Raw genomic sequence first — 25,295 nt, 5'->3', positions numbered from 1 at the left:
TGTTGAATTTTCCAGAGGAAGAATGTGAATTCATTAAAATTTCCAGCCTCCATTCCCCATTCTTTACCCACGTCAGATATGGTAAAGAGACCAGCAATATTGAAATTCTACAAAAGACATTAAATATTTTGTTTATTGATGCAGGATCAGCTGAGAATGTAACTACTTACACTGCTGATACTTTGGAAGAACAAAGCCACAATATTATCTGGCACTTATTAGAAGAGGAGTGAAACATGAGTATGATGAGTTCAAGAACAGACAAACCTATTTCTGCCCTTTAAAATACATTATTAGCAGTAGTCCCCGGGGAGGTGTGCCTTTTACCAAGCTAGCTTAAAATGACTTGAAAACATGCAGAAGGGTGTGCAACACTGATGATTCAGGAAGCTGCCTGACCTTTCTTTAAATGAAAGCAGTCTCCCAAGGAACCATCTGTCACAGTGAAATATCGGCAACAGGAGAAAGATGACAAAAGGTGGTTACAGAAGCACATTTCTATGGCATGAGCTAGTGCTGCTGCCCATTACAGAGGCTAGCTGAGTTACAAATTCAGATATTTCCACCAACCTTGCCCCCACACAAGAAGAACAAATGTAAAGGTCAATTAAAACCAGCCAAAGACTGCTCAAGCAGCACAAAAGCTGTTTGCTAGAGATGGACCCCTGGTCAGTGAGGCAGCTCTGCAGCCTCCTGCACTGCATCCCAGTGCGTGGAGGCCACGAAGCACTCAGGGGCTGGGGAAGGCAAGGTTGTCACAAGCCAATAATCATAATCCTGTAGGGAGGGAATATAATCATGGGCTGTACTGGGACAAACGCCGTATCCTGATCTGTTGTTCCTGGCCACTCTTTCCTAGTGGAGAATTAAACCCACAAACACCACCACTTCACTGACTGGGAATATTTCTGCAGAGATCCCATAACTTTTCAGATAAGCTGATTCAGTGGTTCTACCATGTGAAGACACTCCTCCAGCACACCGAAGTGAGCAGTGTGAATTATCCCTGCTGCAGATGACCTCACATTTAATAGAAACCAATTGCTCTACTGAGCTGACCAAAAGAAAATGTTCCTTATTGACAGTTCATTCCCCATTTTAGCAGTATAACAACCTATAGCAATAGCAGCATAATTATATATATTGTGCATCCCTCTAAAATTTCTAGACAACTTAATTCCTAGATAACTTGATTCTTATTCCGCAGGCAGCGGAAGAAGGTAACAATGCAAAGGGAGCAGCCATGGGGGGTTTAGCACAGATTTGGAAGACAGAACAGCAGACCGACTGCCTCTGCATAGGCAACCCACATGCAAACAGTGGATGTTCATTTGGTTTTGTTTTCAGTTGTCTCTTCCCTTCCCCTCATTGTTTACCCAAAAGGTCTGCAGTGGCAGTGGAAGGTGATATCCAGGTACTTAACGCTAGAATGGGGTAACAGATTTGCATAGGTCTGGGCAAAGACCTGGATGAGGTGACCTCCCAGGATCTACTCTAAGAATATATTCCCCAACCCCATCATGGCAAAACATTGCATATTACTAGCACCATGCCCCAAAACAACTAACCTAAAATACTTCAGAAAAGATATTACATCAGCATTTACCTATTCCTTACGTACAGTTTGGGATCTCTATTTACCTTATTCTCAGGAGGTTTGGTTTCCTTCACATCACTGCCTTCAGCAACAGCATCTTCTTGGTCTTTTTCAGCTTTCTTCACTTTATTCTTATCGCTTTGTTTCTGCCTGGAGCTCTCAGAGATCTTGCTATGCTTCTGTTCAGCCGTCTCCTCCCTTACAGCATCCTCACTGTAAGAATGCCTGTGTTCCCTGAACTTTGCCTCTTCCTTTCTCTTGGATCTCCCAGAAAACTCCTGCCTCTGAAATTTGTCAGATTTTGACTTAGAGGCTTTTCGGTAATAGTCATCTTCTCTGCTCTTGTAGCCAGACAAAGGGTGGAGGGAGCCAGGGGAAACACTCCTTACATATTTTTCTCTGTGCCCTCTGCCTCCTTCAATCCGTTCATCCAAGTCAAATTTGTCTAGCTGTCGGGAATAATGTTTCCTCTCGTGTACCCACATGTCAGTCCTGTCTCTCTTCTCATCCCCATTCTCTCGCCATTCTCTGCTTTCTCTTTCTTCTTCCCGTCGAGAATATGGGGACTGATCCCATGACTCTCTTCCATTTCCCCAGTCAGTCCTGCTGGTCCCCATCGGGCTGCGGGGTGAACTGCAGGAGGTAAAGCTGGGAGTGTGGGATCGGGGAGACAAGGAACGGCTTATGGGGCTGCGAGAGCGGGGCCTCTCTGTGCCATACCTGCTGCAGAGGGAAAAGGCAGCTGTAACTGGCTGTAACAGCAGGCTGCTGAGAGGTCTTGAGCACTGCAAACACTCTGGCACTACCCTGATGCCTGCACCCCTGAGATCCCAGGCCTGTCACAGACATGCACTGCACAGATCTGTCTGGAATATATTCATTTGTTCTTAAAAACGTCTCCTAGGTGTTCAACATTGAAAGTGTATATGTTAATACCCTTAGGGTAACTCTAGCATTAGCTAGGCTCTAGTTAGCTAGACAAAAGTGAAAATATAAACTATTTAAAATAGATGTTTTAAGACTCTGATTCTTCTCCAACTTTGCTGGGAGGTCCAGAAAGTACAAATGAAGCCAGATAGATCAGAAATACAACAAATACATTTCCTCCTCTCCAGTGTTACCACAGCTCCAGCCTTTATGCTTTTCACTATGGAGGCTGGAGAGGGAAATGGCTTCATTTCTGTGTTCTTCACGTGTCAGGTATTTTTTCTGAGTCATCATCATCAGTAGTAATGAGATCATTTGTCTTCTTAACAAGTACAGTTCTTCCATCTGAACTCATTACATAGGTTCTGCACTTACTATTGTACCAAATTACATTTTTTACAGTGATTTGGAATGCAATCCAACATCAGAAGATGAGATACACAAGGGAAGCACACAGACTATGCTCACTACACTTTACCTGTCTGCCTCACGCAGCAGGTCCCTCTCCCTCTGTGAGTGGATGTCCTGGATGATAGCAGCCACGTTCTTACCTGGTTTCTACATCAGACAAAGACACTGTTAGCATGCTGCACTACTCTCCAAGCCATTATACAAGATTTGCCCTTTAAGAAACAGCATGCATGCATCATTTCATTACACTAATGAGAAATATTTGGTTTCAGTGTTCTAGTTATAGTCTTTTCTGCAACTGGTATCTCAATAGTGTGATCAAAGCAGTAAAATGATACAAATGGAAAATTTGCTTGTAGCACTGTTTGCTCATAACCGGCTTCTGGAAACTTGGCTTCGAAAAGCAGCTTGTACTTCCTTGATACACACTCACTGCAGAGTATATAACTGGATATACTATGACACAAATCAGACCCTTTTTCTAATACTTGAACTAAATAGATGTATCAGCTTATTCTTTCTTACCCTAGGGAGGAGCTGCCTTAATTCCGTACTACAATACGGCTCTAAAAGACTATGTTCAGACATAGGAGTTAAAGAAAACTTAAGTGCAAGAAAAATGAGTGCAAGAACTGTTGATTACTTGAGGTTCAAGATCACCTCCAAAAGATGCACGACTCCAGGCTGGAGTGTGTGCAATCCATCAGCCACATGGAGCATGCACAACTGAGCAACGTAATCATGCAGGAACTCAGAGCAGTTCAGAGTGATAAGTAACTCATGCATGTTCCCCTCTCATCACTGTACTTTTCATTTGTTTGTTTTTAACAATGGAAAGAGTTTTTACTCGTGAAGAGAAAACCAATTCCATGATCTGAGAAACTGCCAATAGAACTGCTGAAAATCTTCCTGAAATCCCACTCTCCTGAGCAAGTTCAGCTCAGCCTTCATGTTAAGACGTGCAGTCTCCACCACCTTACTCTGCAGTGCCTCAGTAGCACAGTAAGAAAGAATATCCTGATTCATGGAGTAGCAATTCCTTAAAGTCTCCTGTTATTTGTCCTCCCTTAATTCTCGTAAAATGCCTCTTAACTTGGAACACTACAAAGTGATTTTATAGAATTATTGTGCTGTGTTGGGATAATATAAGGCTTCTCAGCTCTTCACTGCTGGTTCCAGTCCAAGTCTACATTCAGAAAGCCTATTCCTTTAGCATTACGTACAGCAGAACAGAAGCTGCCATAAATATGCTCTCGAGAGTACTGGTTTTTAGAGATCACTCAGATGTCCACATCAGAAGAGTCAGATAAAGTCTACAGAAAGTCTGAAGAACAAATATTGATCTGTTCTGATTCCATGTGCACACACATATACATGTATATATATATCTATATATATACATACATAAATATCTATATATTAGGTTAGGTCACTGTCAAGAAAGGAAAGCTAATCAAGATGATGCTTAGTCCTGCCATCGCTGCTCAGCTCAGAGACTGTATTATGTCTTGAGTGTGCAAGCAGCGAAAAGCAGTGCCCTAGGTTCAATGCTTGTCCGAAAGGATGGCACTCCCTTATTTTTGCTGACATGTGTTATCTTACACATTGTTCAACTGAGCAGCATGGGCTGCTTAGTTCAGTCTTAGTTCAACCAAGCCGCTTACTGGAGAAGAAGCTTGGAAGGGATTTTTGAAGCAGTGCTATGAGAGAACCAGAGAATGGGATCTCATCTAAGAATTAAAATTAAGTATAAAAGATCATTAACATACATTTGTTAGTTTATCTTTCTTCATTTCTTTTCCCACAATATTAAAACATTAACTAGAAAACAGCAATCAGAAAGACATTTAGATGTATTCTCATGGACAAGGTATAGAAACTCACGAATTCTTATCAGGAATCTGATCTTACCTTCAGCTGCAACTCCTTGTATCTTTTAGACATCCTAATAAGTAACTTGTCATCGTTTATCATAGCGGGTTTTTCTTTGTAGTACTGCACCATGGCTTGTGCTGCTTCACTGTAAGCCATTTCCAGAAAGGCCTAGCACAGATGGGGAGAGCTTTAAAATCTACTACATCATTACAAAACAAAGCATCAGAGAAATAGGGATACTAAGGTGATTGCTCAGCCTTTTGTTAACTAAAAATAATGGTTACAGTCCAGCTATGAAAGCTGATATGCAGCTTTAGTAACTGGTTTAAAAAACAAATAACTAGAATCCAATCTTTCCTGATATACAAAAAAACACCTTTTCCTCACTTCCTCATTGGGGCTTCTACAGGAAAAGTAGAATGTGAGCAGCCAGAACAAAGCAAAGAACTAATAATAATAAAACAACTATATTAACTAGCATTTCTACTTGCATGAAAAATGCCACTTGTTGTAACTAGGGCTTAACTGTCCAAGGGAAAAAAAAACTGTGTACTGATTGCATTTTGAAACATTAACATTGCTCACTGGTGTGGATTCTACTTCCCTCTGCACTGTCTGCTATGGATACATGAGAGATTTTCCAGTCTACCATGCTTACCACTGGTAGACATAACCCTGAAGACAAGAGTTCTGCTACAGTGTGATGCAGGTTAAAAGGCACAGGCACTGTCTCACTGAGCATGTCAATATGCCTTTCTGCCTACTTACATCAACACTGGTGGCTCCACAAGCACAATACCTGATTAGTGGATTTCATGAGGATATAGTTGGTGACCTTCCCAAACGGAAGGCCCAGGTTAATGACATCATTCTCTGTGCAGCTTCCCTCGGGGAGGTTGCAGATGTGAACAACTCGACCCAATGTAGATTTCCTTTGGGGAAACTGGAAAAAAAGTCCGACTCAAAACCATGTTTTTATCTTAAATATTCCAACCACTAGATAAGATCTTACATTTCTGCAAAAGAAAAAAAAAACTGAAATGATCTGTTCTACACACCTGTTTTTAAGGACAAATATCCTTAATTAAAAACATCCTGATTAAAAATTTTCTTTCCCACTCATATTTTTAACTGAACTGTGGCTTGCAGTGGAGTCCCCATCCGTAGATTACTAGGAGAGGATTACTAGGAGAGATGCTCTAGTTCAAACAGGAACAGTGATATGGCTGCAGAAGGTAACTTGCCATGTGAAATCTAAGAGAGTAAGGAACTTCAGGGCCCTGGCACATTCCAGCAGAGGGCTGGGCACTCAGCACCGGAGGGAGTTGGAGACCCCTCAGTTCTCAGAGGTGTTTCTGCAATGGGGAGGTGCCAATAACCTCACTGCAGGCACGGTATCTGTCTGGTACCCCAGCCAGCTCCAAGGCTCTTCTGCCAAGTCACGCAGCCTTCACTCTGTCCTTCTGCATCTGCCTGTCCCACTGATGGCCTTGCGCCTTCCCCACACATGAGGGCACCACATATTACTGAGTAAAACACCCTTAACAAATACTTTGCCAGCAATGCATACACACACAAATAAAGAAGAGTATTTTCAAGCAGAGTTCACTGCAGTCCCTGCAGGATTTATGGATGTTAAAAAACAGTTTAAATGACTACAGAGGTGTTCAGGATAGCAGGGATTGAATTCAAACCCTCATCATGCTCTCACGGAACAGATTGGGCTGGGGGTAAAAACAACAGCATTCATTCTGCAAGAGGACATCCCAACTGCACCTGAGGTTGAAATACCTGCTGCTTTCCCCTCTCTCTGCAACACCACATAGTCAGAGACACATTCCTCTTGAGAGCATGCTGACCACAGGGGGCATGCAGAGGCAAAGGCCCCAAACTAGACTGGCACAGGCACAGGCACATGCTGTTGGTGCAGCAGTCACTTCCCAAAGGTGGAGGTCTGTTCTGGGGTCTGGGGCAGTTCCCAAAGAGCTGCCCATCTCCCTGATGTGGAAAGCAGTCTCTGCTCTCCTCATGCAAACAGACATCAGAGTATACTGAGAGAGAAATATAATTTACCTCAGCTAATGACATGCAAACCTTGCTCACACAAGATTAAGTCTTCCCAGAATACTTCCCTGTTTATGACTTCCGCTGTTAGGGTTTTATTGAAGAAGTAACTCTACCTTCAGTTAAAATTGTGCCATTCAAGGAAAGATGCAAATCATGTAATCTTGTGGGATCAAATTCACCAGAGCCATCACAGATGTTTGGCTTGTCAGCAAGTTCACAAGTTACAGAGCTAATGTTATCTTATTTGCACCTTCATCCCATTACCTTCCCTCCAGACTTTATCCCTTAACTGCTGGTGTGTTTTTGCTGCAGTATGAGCCTGCCTCACACAGCAGTCTGCTATTCAGTTCACAGAGACTGCCCAGGTGCATAAAGCAAATCAAACAAGTGTCATAATCCAAAAGGAAAGTGTTTTCTCTATCACAAAAATAACAAAAACCTCACCCTGGAGAAAGATGGGAGCAACCCAGCTCCACCTGAATAGAAAAGCAGTGAGGCTGAGTGCATCTGGCAAGGCAGCATGTAGCACACAACAGAAGAACACAACATGCAGCTGGCAGGGAAAAAGGAAACCTTCCTGGCAGCACAAGAACACCTCATGTCACCTGGCACATTCTGTTTGTTTTGTCAGATCTGTTAAGAGATGGTGTGTTAAGCATATATAGGACTAGAAAGACAGCTGTTCCCTCCCTAGGCTCCAGGCTCAGACATGAACTCAGCAGTACATTAAATCAGATGACTCTAAGACGTTACCACCTCCCCAAAATTGGCAATGGCTTGAATTGAAATGTCATGTCATAAATCTGCTATAATTCACGACTAAAAAGTGGTCAGACACTCATACTGGGATCAGATGAGGCTGTATCAGACAATATTCTTGTCAGCTGATTGAAGTTAAATTCATTCACTAAATGAGCTGTAAAACACAGCCAGAAAAGGAATACACAACTTCTATATCCACACTCAGGAAGTTAAAGGAGTCGTGGTCTGTCCAGTGCTGAATGTGATTTTCAGTAAGACTTCACATTCACTTTCTTTGATGTCTACAGGGATCTACCAGCGCAGTTGGACCACTATTAAAAAAATAGTTTGTTCAAAAAATAAATGGTCGAATAAATTATTTGCTGCATAACAGTGAAGGGCATCTCATGCAATTTGCCATATTCTTTCATCAACCTAATTAAGATATTTTTAATTGCATCTTTTTTTCCTCCCCATTTTTTTGGGATCTCTTACTTTTCAAATCCTTTATCCATTTGTTGAGCTTTTCATAACTCTTTCCTAAAGATAATAAGAAACCAACAGTCCCATTCCTTCACTGCCAGTGGCTTTCCATGTCTGAGGGAAGGCTCGCAGCGCTCTATTTGCCTTTAGAAGAAGGACTGAGTTATTTGCAGACAGAGAGCATGTATCAAGCTCTCCCAGAAATCTGAACACTTTGTTTATGATTACATGCAGGGTCAAGTATAATCTCCCACTGCTCAGTTAAATGGCAGCAGCTTAGCTGAAAGTGAATACTGCTGTGCAAAGGTGTAATAAATTATAAACCACCTGGGTTGCGGGGGGAATGACAGCTGGTAAACTCTAATTTAACATCTCTAATATAGCTCCCTGACCACCTCCTGAGCTTCTGAAGAAAAAGGGGATTTGTAGTGTCCAGGAAAGCCAAAGTTATTGGTTCTTTTATCTCTCTTAGCACTGCAGGTCATTCAGAAGGACTTCTGCAGGCAGCTTAGATGATAAATAGTGACAGATTCTGAGGAGAAATGATACTGGTATTAGCAGTAATATCATTTGTTGTGAGGTTGACAGACATGATGAAAAGGAACATTCCTCCACAGCCGCCGCGACTCCAACCTCTGACCTTGGAGGCAGCCATCACAAGCAGCTCTGCTCTTTGCTGCCCTGCACACGTGGTGTCTGTGACAGACAGAAGCCAAAATCCCTTCCAACAACCCCTGTCATAGCAAAACCCCAGAGAACAAAATTGATTGGATTACACAAATCTGGGTGATGTTTTTGTAAGCAATGCCGATGTGAACTGGAGTGGCACAGGGACACAGCTCAGCCTGTCCTTCTGGAGTGCCTGAGCTGACATCAGGATGTGTACATAAAAGCTAACAAGGTGAAAACTTGAACCCCCGGATTACTGCTGCTATTCTATGAACAACCTAGCATTACTCCTTGATGCTTCCGACTCTAATAATAGCTTTCTCATATATGTTGAGCTTCAGTTTAACCCTAACATCTTTGTATTTTTATTCTGCATATGATTTGCAGTTTCTTGCTTTTTTTCCCCTTCTTTTACCCTTTGTTTTCTCAGTGTAAAAGCCATACTTAATGTCAGATTTTTTGTGTGACTGGGATGGTAATTCAAGTGCACACTAGAGGAACACAACTGGGACCTGTCCTGAGTACTGGGAGGATAATAAACTGAAACCACAGAAGGTTTATGTATACTGAAGCAAACTTGTTGAAAGGTTACCAGTGGCAGCAGGCGATATAAATAGTACACTCAAATAAACTAAGAAAAATCTAGTCCAGTATAATTAGTTGAACTGGGATGCCCACGCAAATAAGCATTAGTGGAGTTGCAGCCACTGTCTTTACACCACTGCTACCTGGGAGGAGGTCCCCAGCAGAGAGTGATTGCTACAGATAAATAACTGAAGAGATGCAGGCTTCTCACTGGGATCGATACTTAAAGTAAGTAAAACTTAATCCAGTTTTTCAGCTGATTTTCCTGCATCAGTAAGGCTCAGAATATGGGAGGGAAAGCCACAAGATACACACAAAACAACCTGCCAAATCCCTCTAACAAGCAAACAATTTCAGCACTGAAGGAAAAAAAAAACAAAAAAAACAGAACAAAAAAAAAAAACACCAAAAGAACTACATCTACATTTGTTTTAATCAAAATCAAAAGCATAAAAGAGCTGCAGGTAAATTTAAATGATGGACTGAGTGTTCCCATCATTGCCTAAAAGGAAGTCTTAAAATGACAGATTTTTAATTCCAGTAAGTAGAAGTGGTTTCTGCAAGAATCTCTGCAAGGAAACCAATTTCTTAAATACTCACTCTTACCCCTGATGGAAGAGAAGGAAATGTAGCACCTGGCTGGCCAAAGGATCTTGCTGACGTAGTGATAAAAGATGAGCCGACATTTGGTGGATAATCTAAATAATGGATTACACAATTTTGTGAAAATCTTGATTCATATTATTATCTTGACTCAGTAAGCAATGCCCCATTTATGTAACAATTAATTTCATTATTTCAACACCATTGCTTCATTGTACTGTGGAAACAACTACTTGTTGGAAAGAAAAATAAACTCCTATTTTGAAAGGCAGGCTGCTTTTTAAGCCTTTCTGCATACGATGCCTAAAAACTATTTTCCCTGGAAACCTGTATCATATGTCATTTGAAATGCCCACTTCTCCCCGAAGACCGGAATCCCCTTTCATTAAAAATAGTTTTTTAACTATTGTACATGCAACCATTCACCTTCAATACTAGATGGATTGAAAACTGCTGCATTATTTGGTGATAAATGCAATGTTCCATCTGCTGAACTTAACACACACCGGATACCAGTGCTGGAAAAGAAAGAAACAACTTTAGGAGTATGCATAACATGTCGTAAATATTAAGGCCTAATTATTAGATTGTAAATTCCTGGTATAAAGCCATTGAAGTAAGGGATGCTTTATTAGAAATTCAGTTGGAAAAGCATCTCTGAAATAATACTTACTTATCTGAAAAAGCCATACATTTTTGGATGTGAAGAGTTCCCTTTACGTGCTGATCCCAGTCCTATGTTGAAACAAAGAGATGATGAGCACGGGAAAAATCCTAAGACAAATTTCTGAAAGATTGCTTCTCTGTTCAGTTTACCTTAATCTAAAGCTAATACTGAAGATCTAACTGTGTGATACTGGAGCCAAGCATACTTTTCTCCAAAGCATTTACTCATTTGTAGACTCAGTTACCAGTTACTTAACACACAGATAGCTTCTCTGTATTGTTTTTTAAATTCTATACGTTTATTTCTATTAAATCAGGTAATTCATTTTGAAAAGCTCATCCTGAAAGGCTCTGAGCATCCTCAGCTCCTGCAATTTCTATAACAAGGGTGCTCATCAAACATGGCAGCAAAGATAGCGATCGTTCACTTCAGTAGATGAACACCTTTGTAAGAGAAGTGCATTCAGCCTTTTACATTTCTAAGGACCAAATAGGGCAGTATATTAAATACTAATAAACAGACCAACTGAAGCTCACCATTATTACAATTACACCATTATTATGTTTAATGAAAAACACACATGCCCAGCATGCCCTAGGTGGGGGTGAGTTCAGACCACTCCTGTAGTTGCAGTAGCCGTAGAGAAGCCTCTAGCAAGCAGCTGCTCAAAGAATAAAAAGGAAACATGAAAGAGCAAATATATTCAAATCTCCTAAAGCCACAGGGCATGTATGTATCAGGTACTATTTCAGTTGCTGACTACCTTCTTTTGTATAGTCATGCTGTTGCAATATTTTTGTCAGGCCACCACTAGCATGAAAACACGTGCCTTTGCAGTGAGGTGCTGGTCCTGCAATGTGATGGAAATGGCACAAGGACCAGTGGGACAGAGCTCACCTAGAGGGCAGAACAACCCCGGGCAAGGCCCACGGATGGCAGTGGCTGTCTCCAGAGCTGACTTATATACCATGATCTTGAAACACAGGATTTCTGTACAACAGGCAAGTTTCTGCTCAAGGTTGAGTTTGAATTTCAGGGTCTTTTGACAGTATGAATGTGGTCAAGAAAAGCTATTAGGGCCCACAACAGATAAGATCTGGGAGCTTGGTCTGCACCCCTTACGCTGGGTAGCATCTTTCTTCCAGGCCAAAGCCACTAGGACAGTGAGTCCTAATTCTTTTCTTTGAGTTACTGGAAGGTGGAAGACATCCCAACAAAGAAATTATCAAAGTCATTTTATGGAGAAGTGCTATTTTGTTCAAGCAACTTTCCACAAAGCTTCTATCAGGAATGCTTTAGGATAGAAACAAAGACAGCTAAACGAAACTGCAGATGTGCAATTACAATACTGGCTGGAGGAGGGGGGGATCAGGTTCAAGCTCCTCCTCCTCCCCCTGATTCACACCCATCAGACATGGGAATGACACGTGTCTGGATCTGGCATTTCTCACACCAGGACCACAGCCTCCCAGTGGCAGATTGCTGTGCACACACACTGCTCTCCACATTTTCACAGCGCAATGCAGAACAAAAACAGATCTTGAAAACCCAGCAGTTTCCACAGAACAGATTTACAGTGCTACAAGCCCTACGAAACTCTGTTTCTGTGATAGAGGTTGACCTGGCTGACAGACTATGCTAGGACAGGCAGACAGATAAATCAACTGACAGACGGACAGGGAAACCCCTTTGAACGCCACAGCTGCCCCTGGGCGCGTTAAAATCACTCACCTTCAGATCAAAGATCTTCTTGTCACAGAGGGAGCAGACGTGGGGGAAATGGAGAGGAGCTACACCATGAAGGTCGTTCAGCTCGTGGGGCTGCAGTGACCTCATGGACAGATCGGGTGTGCCGGCGCTCAGCTCCTCATTCTGCCTCAGCCGGGGGCTGCTGAAGTTCTGCTTGCTATTGTTGAGCCTGCCGAATGCTGGGGCAGCGGCCGTGCTAAACTTTGTGTCAGGTGTCGGTTCTTCGGGGTTGTACAGCTCGTTTCTTATTTCATACGGCTGCTGGCTTGCTGATGGCCACATGCTGTCACTGGGCAGGAGGTCAGACTTGTTTTGGCTGGAGAAATTCGGGATATTTTCCCACTGGTTGCTTGTACCAGTGCCATGTAAGATGGGGCTGGGATCTCCTTTTGGATGAGCACCGGCGTGCGGATCGCCGGGGAAGGCAGGCGCTGCCCCATAGGCATCTTTCTGGAACCCTGCTGGAGAGTCGTGCTTCAGCGGGCCAGTGGGGCCAAAAGGCCCCTCATAGCGAGCCCCAACTGCTGAAGAGAAGCCGGGCTGATCCCCTTCCGAGGCGTAGGCCTGCGGGGCGGTGACATTTTGCTTGCTGTACTCATAAAAGCCCCCGGCGGCGGCAGAGGCGGAGGGGCCCACCTTGTTGAGTCCAACGACCACAGGCTGCTGGCTGGAGGTGGGAGCCATGACACCTCCAAAAGGACTCATGACGATGGCGTTGGGGGTCTGGGCCTGCATGGGCCCCAGGCTGCCACCCGCGCTCTGTGCAGGAAAGGCGATGCCGCCAGAGGAGAATCTTGTGCTAGCAATGCCAGGCCCTGGCGGAGGGCCACCTGCAGAGTGTCCCGGAGAAGCACCCATCACAGAGGGGTGCCTCAGCTGATTGAAGAGCGGCTGGGACATGGCCACTTTGGAGAGCACCTGGTTGAGGACTGTGGCGGCAGCCGGGTTGTTGGTGACGGCGGTCTGAGCCAACTTCAGCCTGTGCAGTGTGAGCTGTGCCTGGAGCTGGGCCAGCTGCAGGCTGGCCGGAGAGGGGAGCAGGGGGCTCGGGGCACTGACGGAGAACGGGCTCTTCTCCAGGAGCTTGGCAGCGCTGCAAAGTATCAGGATCGGGTTAGCTAAATTCACTCAAAATCTGACTGCGCTCACCTCCTGCCGAGCATGAGACAAGCTGTCACTGTGATAGATTTACTCATCTAAACCCAGAGGGAACAAGGTAGTGGTCAGCAAAGCAGTCATAATCCAACACCTTTGCTTAAAACTCTGTTGCTATACCATTTTCAATCAAAAAGGTGCTTGTCTCCTTCATAAATCAGATACCTCTCTTGAATATCTTCATTTCATCCCTCACAGACCCCCTGGATCAGGCCTTCAGCTCATTTTAAGTTTCCATATAATTCATATTCATAAAGCAGACCAGGAGAAGAGGCAACACAAGAGCATCCCCCAAATATCTGTTTTTTCATTGTTTTATGCAACCTTTGCCCTTTCTGCTCTGGCACACGTTGTGGTGTTACTGTTATGTTTGGTGGGACCAGCACCACCTTTTCCTACAGAGCAGGAGGAAATGAAAAAAGGGACATCAGATGGAACTGTAAAACCAACCTGGTAAGAACTTCACAACTGGAATGTAAGGCAAAATTTCTGCAGTGTAATCTGCTGAAAATCAAGGTCTTTATACTATCTAGAAATTACAGGTGCATTGAGTGTTCTCTATTAAGTCTTACACGTGGGGTAAATACACAGTAACTAAGCTGCCTGCTCGAATTCCAAAACTAAGAATATAGGAGATGACACACTGAGGTGTACGGCGGGTCCTGGCATTGGAAAGCACCTTTGGGAGATCTCCTCTGCTCTCACCACCACCCCTACTCTCATCATAAGCAAGTGAAATGTTATAAAGGAAAATATCAGGCAATACTTTGCCCACCTTGCTTTTCCTGTCCCCTGCATCCTTCTACTTCCAGCATCACCAATGGTAGAGCCAGCCTAGTGCACGTGTACATACATTACCCTATGGCTGTGCTCTTTCTGCATGTCATGCTGGATACCAGCAGCCATTTTCATGCCCTCATCAGAAAAATGTTAGCCATCGCTTCTTCCACCCACAGGAGCCTTTGCTCATAGATGGCACAACAACTCAACACATTACAGATGGCTGCTGGCCCTGAAAATGAGAGCAGAGAGCACTCGAGTAGAAGGGATGCAGTCCAAAGCTCAATTAATTTATATTGTAAAACTGTATTTAGAGTTTTGATTTAGGCCTTTCAAAGCAGCAGGGGCTACACATCAACCGCAATGCAGCGCTCACTGTTAATAATCAGCCAATTTGCACAAATGCATGGATGAAGTTGTAGCTAATGATAAATGTCTTGTCAGCATGCTACATTCGAAAACCACAAATTAGGAAAACATCTGCTTAAATCCAAAGTATGACTAAGAGAAAATGAATGGGTTTCGTGTTTAACATTTCACTTCCACCAGCAACTGCAAGGCACATCTGTCTCCAAAAATACAAAATGCCGTTTGGATAAGTGCATCGTTATGTAATGACGAGACTCGCTGTCAGCACAAGCTGACACCAGCATGCTTCTGCACTGAGGTGCCTTTTGTTTTCCTGCATGGCTTCCATCCCTATCTCTGAATCACATTTATAGTAAGGTTTCCTATAAATCTGACCACAGATGAAAGACGGGGTGGAAGTACAGCCAAAACAAGAGGGAGGCTGGGGGAATCCCAGCATGCAGGGTGCTGAGGGCCCCCCAAAGGTGCTCAGGAGCTCCATAGAGTGCAAGGGGCTTAGCAAGCAGAGGATCCCACATCAGCACAGCATGCACACTGCTGTCACTGCCTGGGAACACAGAGTGACCCTGTACTGAGCCACCAGCATCTGCACCGCATGGGACTCACCACGCTCACAGCTACTGTTTAATTTTATAGCTGTTTGTAAGTTCTGTACATTAAGCAAGCTGTAAAACTGTTTTTAAAAGCTTTATAGAGCATACAAATATGAACTGCCTGGTGGCCCTAAAATAAAAGGAGAAGTCGGCAGACAGCATGTAATGCTTTCAGGCTCAGAAGCTGCAGAGGACTGCTGTTCCCAGCAACCTAATTGTGCTGTGGTGCAAGACCGTGGGGCAGCCTGCACATCCCTGCTCTGTTGGCTGCCTGCGGGACGTGGGCATGGGTCCCTCCCTGTGAATCCAATCCAATACTCCTGCAAGCCCCTGAGCTCCCTTAGACTTGCTGCACAGCTTGTACTTTGTCTGACCCCAGCATGCACGCAGTCACTGCCAGAGTACCCTGGCTTACAAGCTTCTGCCCCAACTCCGCAGGCTGGTGGTGGGCAGCTGGGGGCTGTCAGGAGCTACCTCACCTGGGAGAAAAATAATGTTGAAAGGAGAAGCTCCAGTTCCCCCAGCCTCTCACAGAGGAACGGAGTTAGCAAGAAGGGTCATTCCCATGCACTCCTAGTTTTGGGAATGGCCCTGGCTTCAGCTGTCTGGTTTGCATTTCCAGATTTCAGGGTACTTCAGTTGCACACTTTATCCTCCCACAGCAGAAACAGAATATTTTAGCATCTAATCAAGACAAAGAAGGAAGGGCATGGTTGTGGGGCAGTGGGAAAAGCAAATGTGCAGATGAGAGGTCAGGAAGACAGTTGTGTATAGAGCATCTCTTAGAGCAGCGCCCAAATTTAAGGATTTCTGTTACATTACAAAATACAGGCTGTAAGAGGCGTGCAGGACTGCCACACACAGTTTTTAAAATTTCTTCTCCTCTTTCTATTATAGAATTATTGTATTTACACACTCAATAACACCACTTGGCAAATCATCCCACTGCAGTTTTACTAACTCACCAAAAACTGCAAACCCGATGTGAAGATGGTGTTTGGCTTTGGCATTTCATGGGGCCATTCGCCTCTCGTACACACGCAGCTCCCACCCCGGCTCATCCTCAGGTTACTGACACGCAGCCCCTGGCTGCTCGGGTGGGGGCTACTACTAAACAAACCTCACTCCTCACTAAGCCTGCAGTGGCCAAAGTCAGCTCTATCCTTGCAAAACGTTCCTCTTTCTAAGGTCAGCAATGTAAAAGGTTAACAGAAGTGGTTCCCTTCGTTAATCGAAAGCCACGCACCAAGTGAGTTCCTGCCTGGCTCTGGGAGCTGGGAGTTGAAGATGTGCATCACCTGCTGCAAAAGTCATAACAAAATTGCAAGCATTAGTAAGGCCATATTGCTATAAATCAATTCTATCCATCTGCTACCCTCATAATCCTTATTATGCTTTTAGCATCCAAGAGCTCTGAGCAGCACACAGGGTTGGAGGTAAAGCATCCAGAGTGCTGGATTATTGGAGTAATCCCGTCTGCGAGAGCAATGAAAAGGCTGAGCCCAGAATACATTGATCACAACAGGCCGACCTCGTTCCCAAGTGACAAAATTCAGGGTTTTTAAGTGCTACGGGGCACCTCTAAGAACTAAGAAATAAATTAAAAAAAACAAACACCAAACAAAACTACTGAAGTTATGATCTCAGCTTCTTATTTAGAAATTATTTCTATCCAGAAATATTTGAAGTGCTGAATAGAGAATTAATTTGAAGCCTTCCAAAACAGATTAATTCATTGCTGTGAATCTTGCACAACTTCTAAGATTTTGTATCCCTTGCCCCACAAACCTTCTGCCTTTATGTATAGCTATACTGAGACATCAAAATCTCTGAAAGAAATTTATTTTCACTACAAAATGTTTTGAAACATGTATTTTTCCCAAGGCCTTCATACTACTGTGCCTATTTCAGAACTAAAGTAACCAAGGATCCGAAGACATCCAAGGAGGCCAGATGTATGACTGCTCTTCAACCTGTACTACATTTCTGACCACTTGCAACAACATGCTGTTTTTCATCCTTTTAAAGTGTTTCTGAATCAATTTTCCTAACAGAAAACTTAGAATTTTTAATTCAGTACCCTTGAACACAGGAAGGAGAACCATTTTCTGATTATCCGAGCACAAAAGCAACAATACACTGTTATGCAGAAGCGTGAATATCCCTTCCCTGTAATGTATCATTTATTCAAGCAGCACAGGACTGCCTTCTTGAAACTCATCCAAAGCAATTGCTGCTGCACTAAAAGTGAAACAAAAAAACTGAAGATAAACAAATCACATTCTACGTAGATGAAGCTGAAAAGACATTATGGGTACAACCACCTTCAAATAAAAAAGGCACTCTTTGTCAGTACCTCAGGGAGAGTATGTGTTTGTACCCCAGGACAGAATTTGGCTGCCTGAATTCAACGGAACTGCAAAGCTGCATTTCAAATGCTGGAAGAGGAAAAGACCAAGCTCAGCCATCTCAAAAGCATACGGTAGTAATCAGAATAAATAATTATTATAGCAATGTTTTACATCACGTTGTTTTGCTGATCTCATTAAGAAAACGGGTTTTACGTTCATTTTTGCTTGTTGAACAAAAGCAGCACTTATAGCCCAATGAAGGCTGTTGCACTGGTTAAAAATGGCCACAACCCTTTTCCTGTATTACAGATTGCAGCTGGCTGGTAGCAAATGACTGTTTTCTTTCTCTGAATTTCCACAAGAAATATTTATTTTGGTTTCTAGTGAAACCAAACGATGAAAGCCCTCCTCTTTCATCGTTTGAGCTCCGTCACCATCTGCAGCAGAACTTATTTTTTGGCTAAATTTTGGTTAGAACTGATCAAAAAAAAAAAAAGATCATATTTTGGAGTAAGTTCAGCTAATGACGAGAAGCACTAAAAGCTTAAGCCACTTTAATATGTTTATAAGCTGCAAGTAAAACCGTTCTTATCCCAAATAACGATATTTAAAGCCCTCTATTATACTACTGACGAACTGAGTAAAACTCCAGCCAAAGTATACATGTACTTTGCCAAGAGAGTTTTGCATATTTTTGGCAATAGTAAACTCTATTATCTGGACAAACACCCAAACCAACAGTTAGCTGGAAGATGAAATATAAAATGTTTTTGCAGAGCTGCTATGCTTGAGGTTTACGAAAGTGATGGGAATTAAATGCCCGACTCCTACCAAGAGTCCTTTATGCTCATTTGAAACTTGCACACAACATGTTATTTGCCTTTGTTTATACGCAGAAAAATCAGTTTCACTGGCAAAGCAACAAGACCTGGGGGCAAACACAGCAGCTACCTCTCAGATAACGACAGCGATCACAGACGCAAAGCTGGAAATGATGCTCGGAGGATGGCTGGACTAACTCCGAGGTGGCATCAAGCTGAACTCAGCGACTCCTGATGTACTCATTTAATCTGCTCTTAGGAACCTGCCTTGCTAGGACTTCTCCAACCTCCTTTTTCTGCTCATCTCACACACTGCACTTGTTTGTAATGCCCAACTGCTTTCCTTCTCAGCAGCGCAACCCAACCCCTTTCCTGAAGCTGTTGCTCCCCTGCAAACCAGAGATATTGGTTGGGAAGAATCCCTCACACCACACTGCTCTGACTTTCCACGGGGATGGCCAGCTCAGACCCTTCCATTTTTGATCATCCAATGGATTTTTTGTCACCATTTCACGTTGCCCTCATCAATATTGTATGCAGGTTATGCCAGATCCGGTTTGTCAGGATTACTCTGGATTCCTATGCTGCCTCCAAAGCACTTGCAAATCCTCTCCTCTTGGCACTAGCTGTAGATTTAACGGGTGCCTTTTTCACCCAAGTCATCAATGAAAGTGTCAAAAGTTCTTCCCAAGAAGGGACCCATGATGCACCTTTCCATTTTTCCTCTGAACACTATTACTCTAAGGACATCTCCTCCACCTTGCTAATCTGCTTGTGTGCTGAAGAGACCACACTCTTTTCTGTTAAAAATAAATCTAAAACAACAACAACAACAAAAACACTGTTCTGTCTTATTTAGAGCTGTGAGAGTGAAAGTCTGGATCAATCCACAGTGAGATTTCTTATTATCGATTCCTGCAGTTCTGGCAGAGATATTTTGTACTGTTGATTAAAACACACGTTTTTTGTTTTCTTTTCAGTAACATTTGCTTTTATTGGCTTAGCCATTTCCAAATGCCAAAGTCAATGCCATAGACAGCAATTCTCACTTGCAGCATTAGAAGAATCAAGTATCCTTGAATTTTGTAGCGGTCTTTGCACTTCTCCTCCTTGTTACTGTGTACTGTTTTTCAGTATACTTTTTACAATGGAAAGACATTTCTTATTTGCATGGAAGTCCAGATTGTTTATTACACTTCTTTCTGCTTTCCCTCTTGCAATGCACGTCTCTGTAAATATTTAATTAAGCAAAGTTCAACTGTTTTCAAATAAAGGATGTAACCAGTAAATACACCGCATGAACCCAAGGTTATGGGGAAGGATTTTCAGATGCTGAAGTTGCTGTTTAAATGTCCTGTTCCAGGACATTTAAGTGCTGTTTGGTTCTGATGACATGTCAAGGTCTCTAAGGATTAGCGCGCACACAGCAGCACTGCTTTGTATTTTAAACTCCTGTACATTGCCAGACAAATTCATGCAGCTGTACTGCAGCCATCTATTTACAAATGCTTCCCAAGGAAACAATTCTTCATTTACTGAACTTAAAGGAACATACTAAAAAATTGTATTTTAAATGTGCACTAGAAATTGCCAGAAATAGCCTTAGCACCAGATCAGAGCTCCAAATCCCCCAATAGAGCAAGGTCCCTGGGCCAGATAGATGCTCTCAGCTGTGCTCCCGTAAGGAGGGGCTCTAAGAGTCCCCATAATGTTGCTGTGCCAGCACTTGTGCCATGCCCAGGGGAAGAGATGAGCAGAGTCTGGGGCTTGCTAGAGACCAAGGGTCAGGGAGTTTGAAAAACAAACAAACAAACAAGAAAAGGTGGTTATGTGAAGCCACAGGGATAGCAGGGAGGTTGGGACAGGCATTACAGCGAAGGCAGAGCCTGGTATCGGGGTGAGCGGCCCCAGCTCACGTGAATGACGTGAAAAACTCATAATAAATAAAAGGAAAAAAGGAAAATGCAGCCTAAAAACAAAATAAGTTACTACAATTAAAGTCAGAAACCCTTCAAAGGTTTTTTTTGTTTTTTGTCTTGTTTTTTTACACAAGGACAAATGCCTAACTGGAAGATAGTTCTTGACATACAGTAGTTCCTAGAAAAGATATTACAGTAATATCTCACCACACTTTCTGCCAATGTAACAGCATTGTTAACCACTATGGAAATGATGATTCTGAGCGTCTCACTATCTTGCAGTGCTTGGAAGCACAGCAGTTTCCATTTGTATGTAGAAAATAGAAAGCGTACCGTGGTAGACAGATAATTCCTCATCTGAATAAAGCCAATCTATTTCACAGTAATAGAAGACAATATAAAAGCCCTTCTACAGAAGTAATACCTTCAGTCTGTAGACAGGAAAATGAAATACAGCTGCAAAATGCTGAAGTTCTAAGAACGACTTTATTTCTACGTAGTTTCATTTGTGCTCGGGAAAAGGACTGTCATATGTGGCAAAAAACAGAATATTATAAGTTACCTGTTTTATCTACTGCAGCATTAACTCCAATGACATATTTGAGAAGTTCAATGAAATACTGTGTTAGTAAATTAATCCTCACTCCCAATGCTAGCAATGCGGGCGGCAGAAGCCACGCACGCATCTGAGCTCCTCTCCTCGCACCCCGGGCCAGCTGAGAAGCACTGCCTGTGACTGGAAGTCATCAGGAACATAATTAACTAAGTCATCATTTTGTAATTAATCGATATCACCGCCTCCTCTGAGAGCTGTTACATGGCATGTGTCACTGAGCACGTCGGCAAGGAGCGCGCAGGTCGGGCAATGCACACCTCACCCAGCTTGACCGAGCGGGCTGCAAAGCCTTGCCGATCTCCGTACAGTAAGAGCACTGCTCCCACATTCTTTTCAGTTATATTTAATTTAAACACAAAACACAGAAGAAAAATGTTCTTTTTTTCTTGAGGCCTTTGAAATCAGATTTCAATACTAGGCCATAATATTCATACCATTACACACGAGGAACACGCAGCACATTTTGGCCTAGAAGCTTTCACTATCAGTTTTTCTATGGACATCACTCGCTTTGACATCACTCGCTTTTTCTTCAACACATCCACATTTCTATGCTAGAGAAATTTGAACAAGAATCTTGAAAGATACGTGGAAGGTTTTATTTATTTCCTTATATTAAAACACAACAGTTGGTATGAATCTGACCTGAGCGCGTCCCTCCTGGCAGATGCAGCCCGTGCCAGAGCTGCTGGAGCCCTTTGGCTTTGAAAAGTTAAATTTATTGTCTTGAATAATAAACTGCCACTCAAACCTTCAGTGGGGACCAAAAGAGCTTCCCACAAAGGAAACAAAATTGGGTTAGGCATTTTATGTTAAGTAATGTCACTTGCTCTATTCTCTCTTTTTGCCTGCCTTCAGCATTAATTAGCAGTAACTGACATTTAATGCGTCTCGAGCCCTACGGTAAAATTGATTAGTACACTAAGAAGGAAAATAAGAATAATTTTTTGATGAAAACTATCAGGTTTCGGAGCAGCACATGCAGCAGCTGTGAAGACAGAAAAAGTGTGAAGATATTAACTCGTCCTTTCCATTCAGTTGGCTATTTGTCCAGCACTGTTGACCAAAGTGTCGGTGCAGATGCGCAGCCACTGCTCTCTTGCTCAGCAGGGCATTATTTCCATTCATTTTTGCTTGCTCTTTTTTCTGTTTTCTTTTTTTTTTTTAAACCATAATGCACGTGCCCTGCTCAGAGTTGTGATCTGTACGCGTAGGACTAAGGTTTTAATTCATCCTGCTGCCTTGCATAGTCTACATTACAGCGTGTGCTACCCATTATCTTTTAATCTCATAACCCTCAGACTCAGGTTCAGTTTTGTTTCCAGGTGAAGATGTCCATGAAAGCTGTGATTGCTGCTGGCTTAAAAACAAAACACACCAAAGTAGTGCTGATTTTCATTAAAATTTCCTTATTTTATGTCCCATGTTTTATTTCTGAAAATACAAATCTGTCTTAGCATACTAATCAATTATTAATATTTGTTATTAAACATATATATATAAAGTTATTAAAATATATAAAACCATTAATAATACCATTAATAACGCAGTTCCAATTCTTTCCTTCTTTCTATTCTAAGGAACTCCATTCACAGGCTAATGAACACACTTCTAAACTCAACCCTTGAAATATTTTGGTGTTTTGACCCCTTTTAACTTTCAGAAATAATCCTCTGCCTATTGGTTGTAAATAACATCACTATAATTTTGCTTCTGGTCTCCTCACAGAGATTTTGAAGCTTATTACAGGGTGGTTAACCATGGAAAATCAATAGGATACAATTAGGTATGGAATGCCTCTTAAAGTGTGAGAGCCCCGGTATTAGAAAAAGCAAAGCCGTGTAAGAAGCTACTGTAGAAAACAGATCGGATCATTGAGTTGAAATCCAAGTTAGCTGTCACGGCCAGGGCAGCAGCGCACGCCTGTTTCACTTTGCTACGGAAAGCGCTGTGCCTTAAAATCAAATTTTTAAGATGATCAAGAGCCCTCACTCATAGCACGCGTCACTGGTGGAGCCGGGAGCGTTTTGGGGTGCCGCATGGTCTTACCTTTCTGCAACATGTAGGGCTGCGGGCAGCCGCGAGCGGGTGCGCAGGAAGTGGGGCCGGGTGCCGATGTCTGCGTTACGCACATGCCTCCCCGTAACATCCCATTGACATTCTACCTGCTGTCTGCACGCCGGCTATTTACGAGCTTCCTTCCACAAAGTCACAACTTTAGGAATGAGGAGAAAAAAAAAAGGCAAGGCAACCCAGCCCAAATGAAGGAGTGGAAGGCGGTCACGTGGCCGCCGGGAGCCATTCTTGTTGCATTACACACAGCAAATGCGGATGGCGAACAATATCAGTTGATGTTTATGCCATATGGTCCCAGTCTCTTCACATATCAGCACCAAAATCCCACTTTTGCACAGTGTAATTCCATGGGATCCTATGGGGGACAGGGTCACAGCCTAATTAGGCGAGCTGTGGAAAACAAGAGCCATGCTAACAAAGACTGAAAGACGGGGAGGGATGGACTGACACAGAACAAGCCCTTGCTCTGGAAGGCAAAAAGCGTTACCCAGATAAAATTATAACAATTTCACTCAACACTTCATGTTTTAGCCATTAAGTGGTTGGAGGCTACCTGCCACCCAAGGGTGGCTGGGGAAAGACTGCAGCAGTATTTGTGATAATGTTACTGCTACACCAATATCACAGAAACAATCAACATAAATTCAGGAAAGGAAATCCATTGTCCAGTGTTAATCCAGTGCCCCAGACACATGAATGCGGAGCCATGCTTGCGCTCCACAGTGACTGAAGCAAAGCAATGGCAGTGCTGAACCCGCACAATCCATGCTTCTCAAGCTTTTCAAGACCAAGTCTTGCACCTCCCTAACATAAAATATGCTATAATTTATATCTGGATGTCAAAATTATTGATCCTTCCCATATTTCATATTATTCAAGGATTAGTTAAAAAAAAAAAAAATAGCATTTTCCTGACAAATTTTTTGCTTTTGTTCTGCCTCTACTTATCACATTTCACAGTGCACCCTTCAATCAAGAAACAAACTAGCTGTTCTCCCATGCCTGGAGACCCAAACAAGTCATATATTCTGGTTTTTGCCTGGGGTACATGGCCCCATTAGCCAGAGCTCTCTTCACAGCAACTGATCTTGTGGGACACGGCAGCAGCTCATTAACCCTGCATGTTGCAATTAATAGCATTAGTCTTGGGAACATTTCACAGTAGCAGGGCACTTTGTACGTGACACGATCCTTCTATGGAAGATGTCATTTCCAAAATTACTTTGCACTAAAGCAAACAGCAAACTGAATGGGCTTGTGAATGCACACATCTTACCTTTAAAAAAACGTAATTCTGCAATGATTCACACACACACAAAAAGGAACCCAAAGGGAGCTCTGCCCAGTTTTTCTGACCTCCTTTCTTGCCCTTTCTTTATTTCTTCAAGTGCTGTGTCAGTGCTCTTCCCACGTCTCCAAATGACAGAACCACTGCCCAAGTCTCTGCCTTTCTCCAAACAAAAAAAAATAATAATGTTTTTCAGAGATGAAAAAGACTGTGAGTGGGGGAGGGCACTTAACAGGTGGCCCAAGGGTGTCCCCTCACACGACTCCCATCATGAAGCAGCGGAAAATTCTAGGGAAGAAGGCGGCATTAGTAAAACCTACAGGGCTTTACTAAAGCCTGCTGCATCTCTGCTCTGCAACAGACGCCCTCACTCAGTCCTCTGCATCTGTGTTGCATTAACCAGAATGTAGAAACACAAACCACTTGCACATGAAGCTGAACTCTCCATTTCACGTAACCGTCAGGACAGCCACGTGAAGCACATATGGCAAGCTCAGCCTGGGAACCGTGCGGGACCTTCCCATCCAGGAGCAGAGCTAATTCTTACTGCTGCCACACGTGGCTTGGACTGGGCTGCAGGCTGCAGTGCAAAGCGACAGACACAGCCGTGCTCACCCCAGCAGCAGACAGCCTGGCATTTTTTCCACCGTGTCAGAGCAGGAAGGAAAGCGAGGAGAGCAATGCAGGCAGTCTGCTTTCAGAAAAAGCCACCTAGCACACAGGCTGCACACTGTTGGGTCTCTCCAGAAGGGGAAAAAGTTCCCTCTGTCCGGTCTCTGCTTTTCCCTAACCTGCATTTTCATCTGTCATCAGATACTCGTGTTTCTCTCCACACCCAGGGGAAGAACTTGCCCCAAAACAACGGCATTGCAGTCTAGCAAATCTCATCCCTGTGGCATATTCTTGTCTCATCTATCTGATGAGCTGGAGGGGGGAAAAAAAGGGGGGGAAAA

At 43.2% G+C, this 25,295-nt stretch overlaps 1 protein-coding gene across 5 annotated transcripts in view; it reads right to left on the bottom strand.

Moving 5' to 3' along the window:
- Window positions 1–25,295, bottom strand: part of RBM20 (RNA binding motif protein 20) — a 94,805-nt gene that overhangs the window by 13,674 nt on the left and 55,836 nt on the right. For 3 of the 5 annotated variants that reach the window (XM_010714695.3, XM_019617811.2, XM_010714696.3), the window contains 8 exons: window positions 12,357–13,467; window positions 10,632–10,693; window positions 10,385–10,476; window positions 9,956–10,053; window positions 5,610–5,753; window positions 4,847–4,978; window positions 3,003–3,082; window positions 1,642–2,320 (listed from right to left, as the gene is read on the bottom strand). In XM_010714695.3, coding sequence (XP_010712997.1) covers window positions 1,642–2,320; window positions 3,003–3,082; window positions 4,847–4,978; window positions 5,610–5,753; window positions 9,956–10,053; window positions 10,385–10,476; window positions 10,632–10,693; window positions 12,357–13,467 — 2,398 coding nt within the window. The remainder of the gene's footprint in view (window positions 1–1,641; window positions 2,321–3,002; window positions 3,083–4,846; window positions 4,979–5,609; window positions 5,754–9,955; window positions 10,054–10,384; window positions 10,477–10,631; window positions 10,694–12,356; window positions 13,468–25,295) is intronic. The other 2 variants (XM_019617812.2, XM_019617813.2) reach the window with 2 other exon arrangements.

The sequence above is a fragment of the Meleagris gallopavo genome, chromosome 8 (assembly GCF_000146605.3).
Source record: "Meleagris gallopavo isolate NT-WF06-2002-E0010 breed Aviagen turkey brand Nicholas breeding stock chromosome 8, Turkey_5.1, whole genome shotgun sequence".
Lineage (NCBI taxonomy): Eukaryota > Metazoa > Chordata > Aves > Galliformes > Phasianidae > Meleagris > Meleagris gallopavo.
Note: the sequence above shows the minus strand (reverse complement) of the source record. Positions and strands in the feature narration are given on the sequence as shown.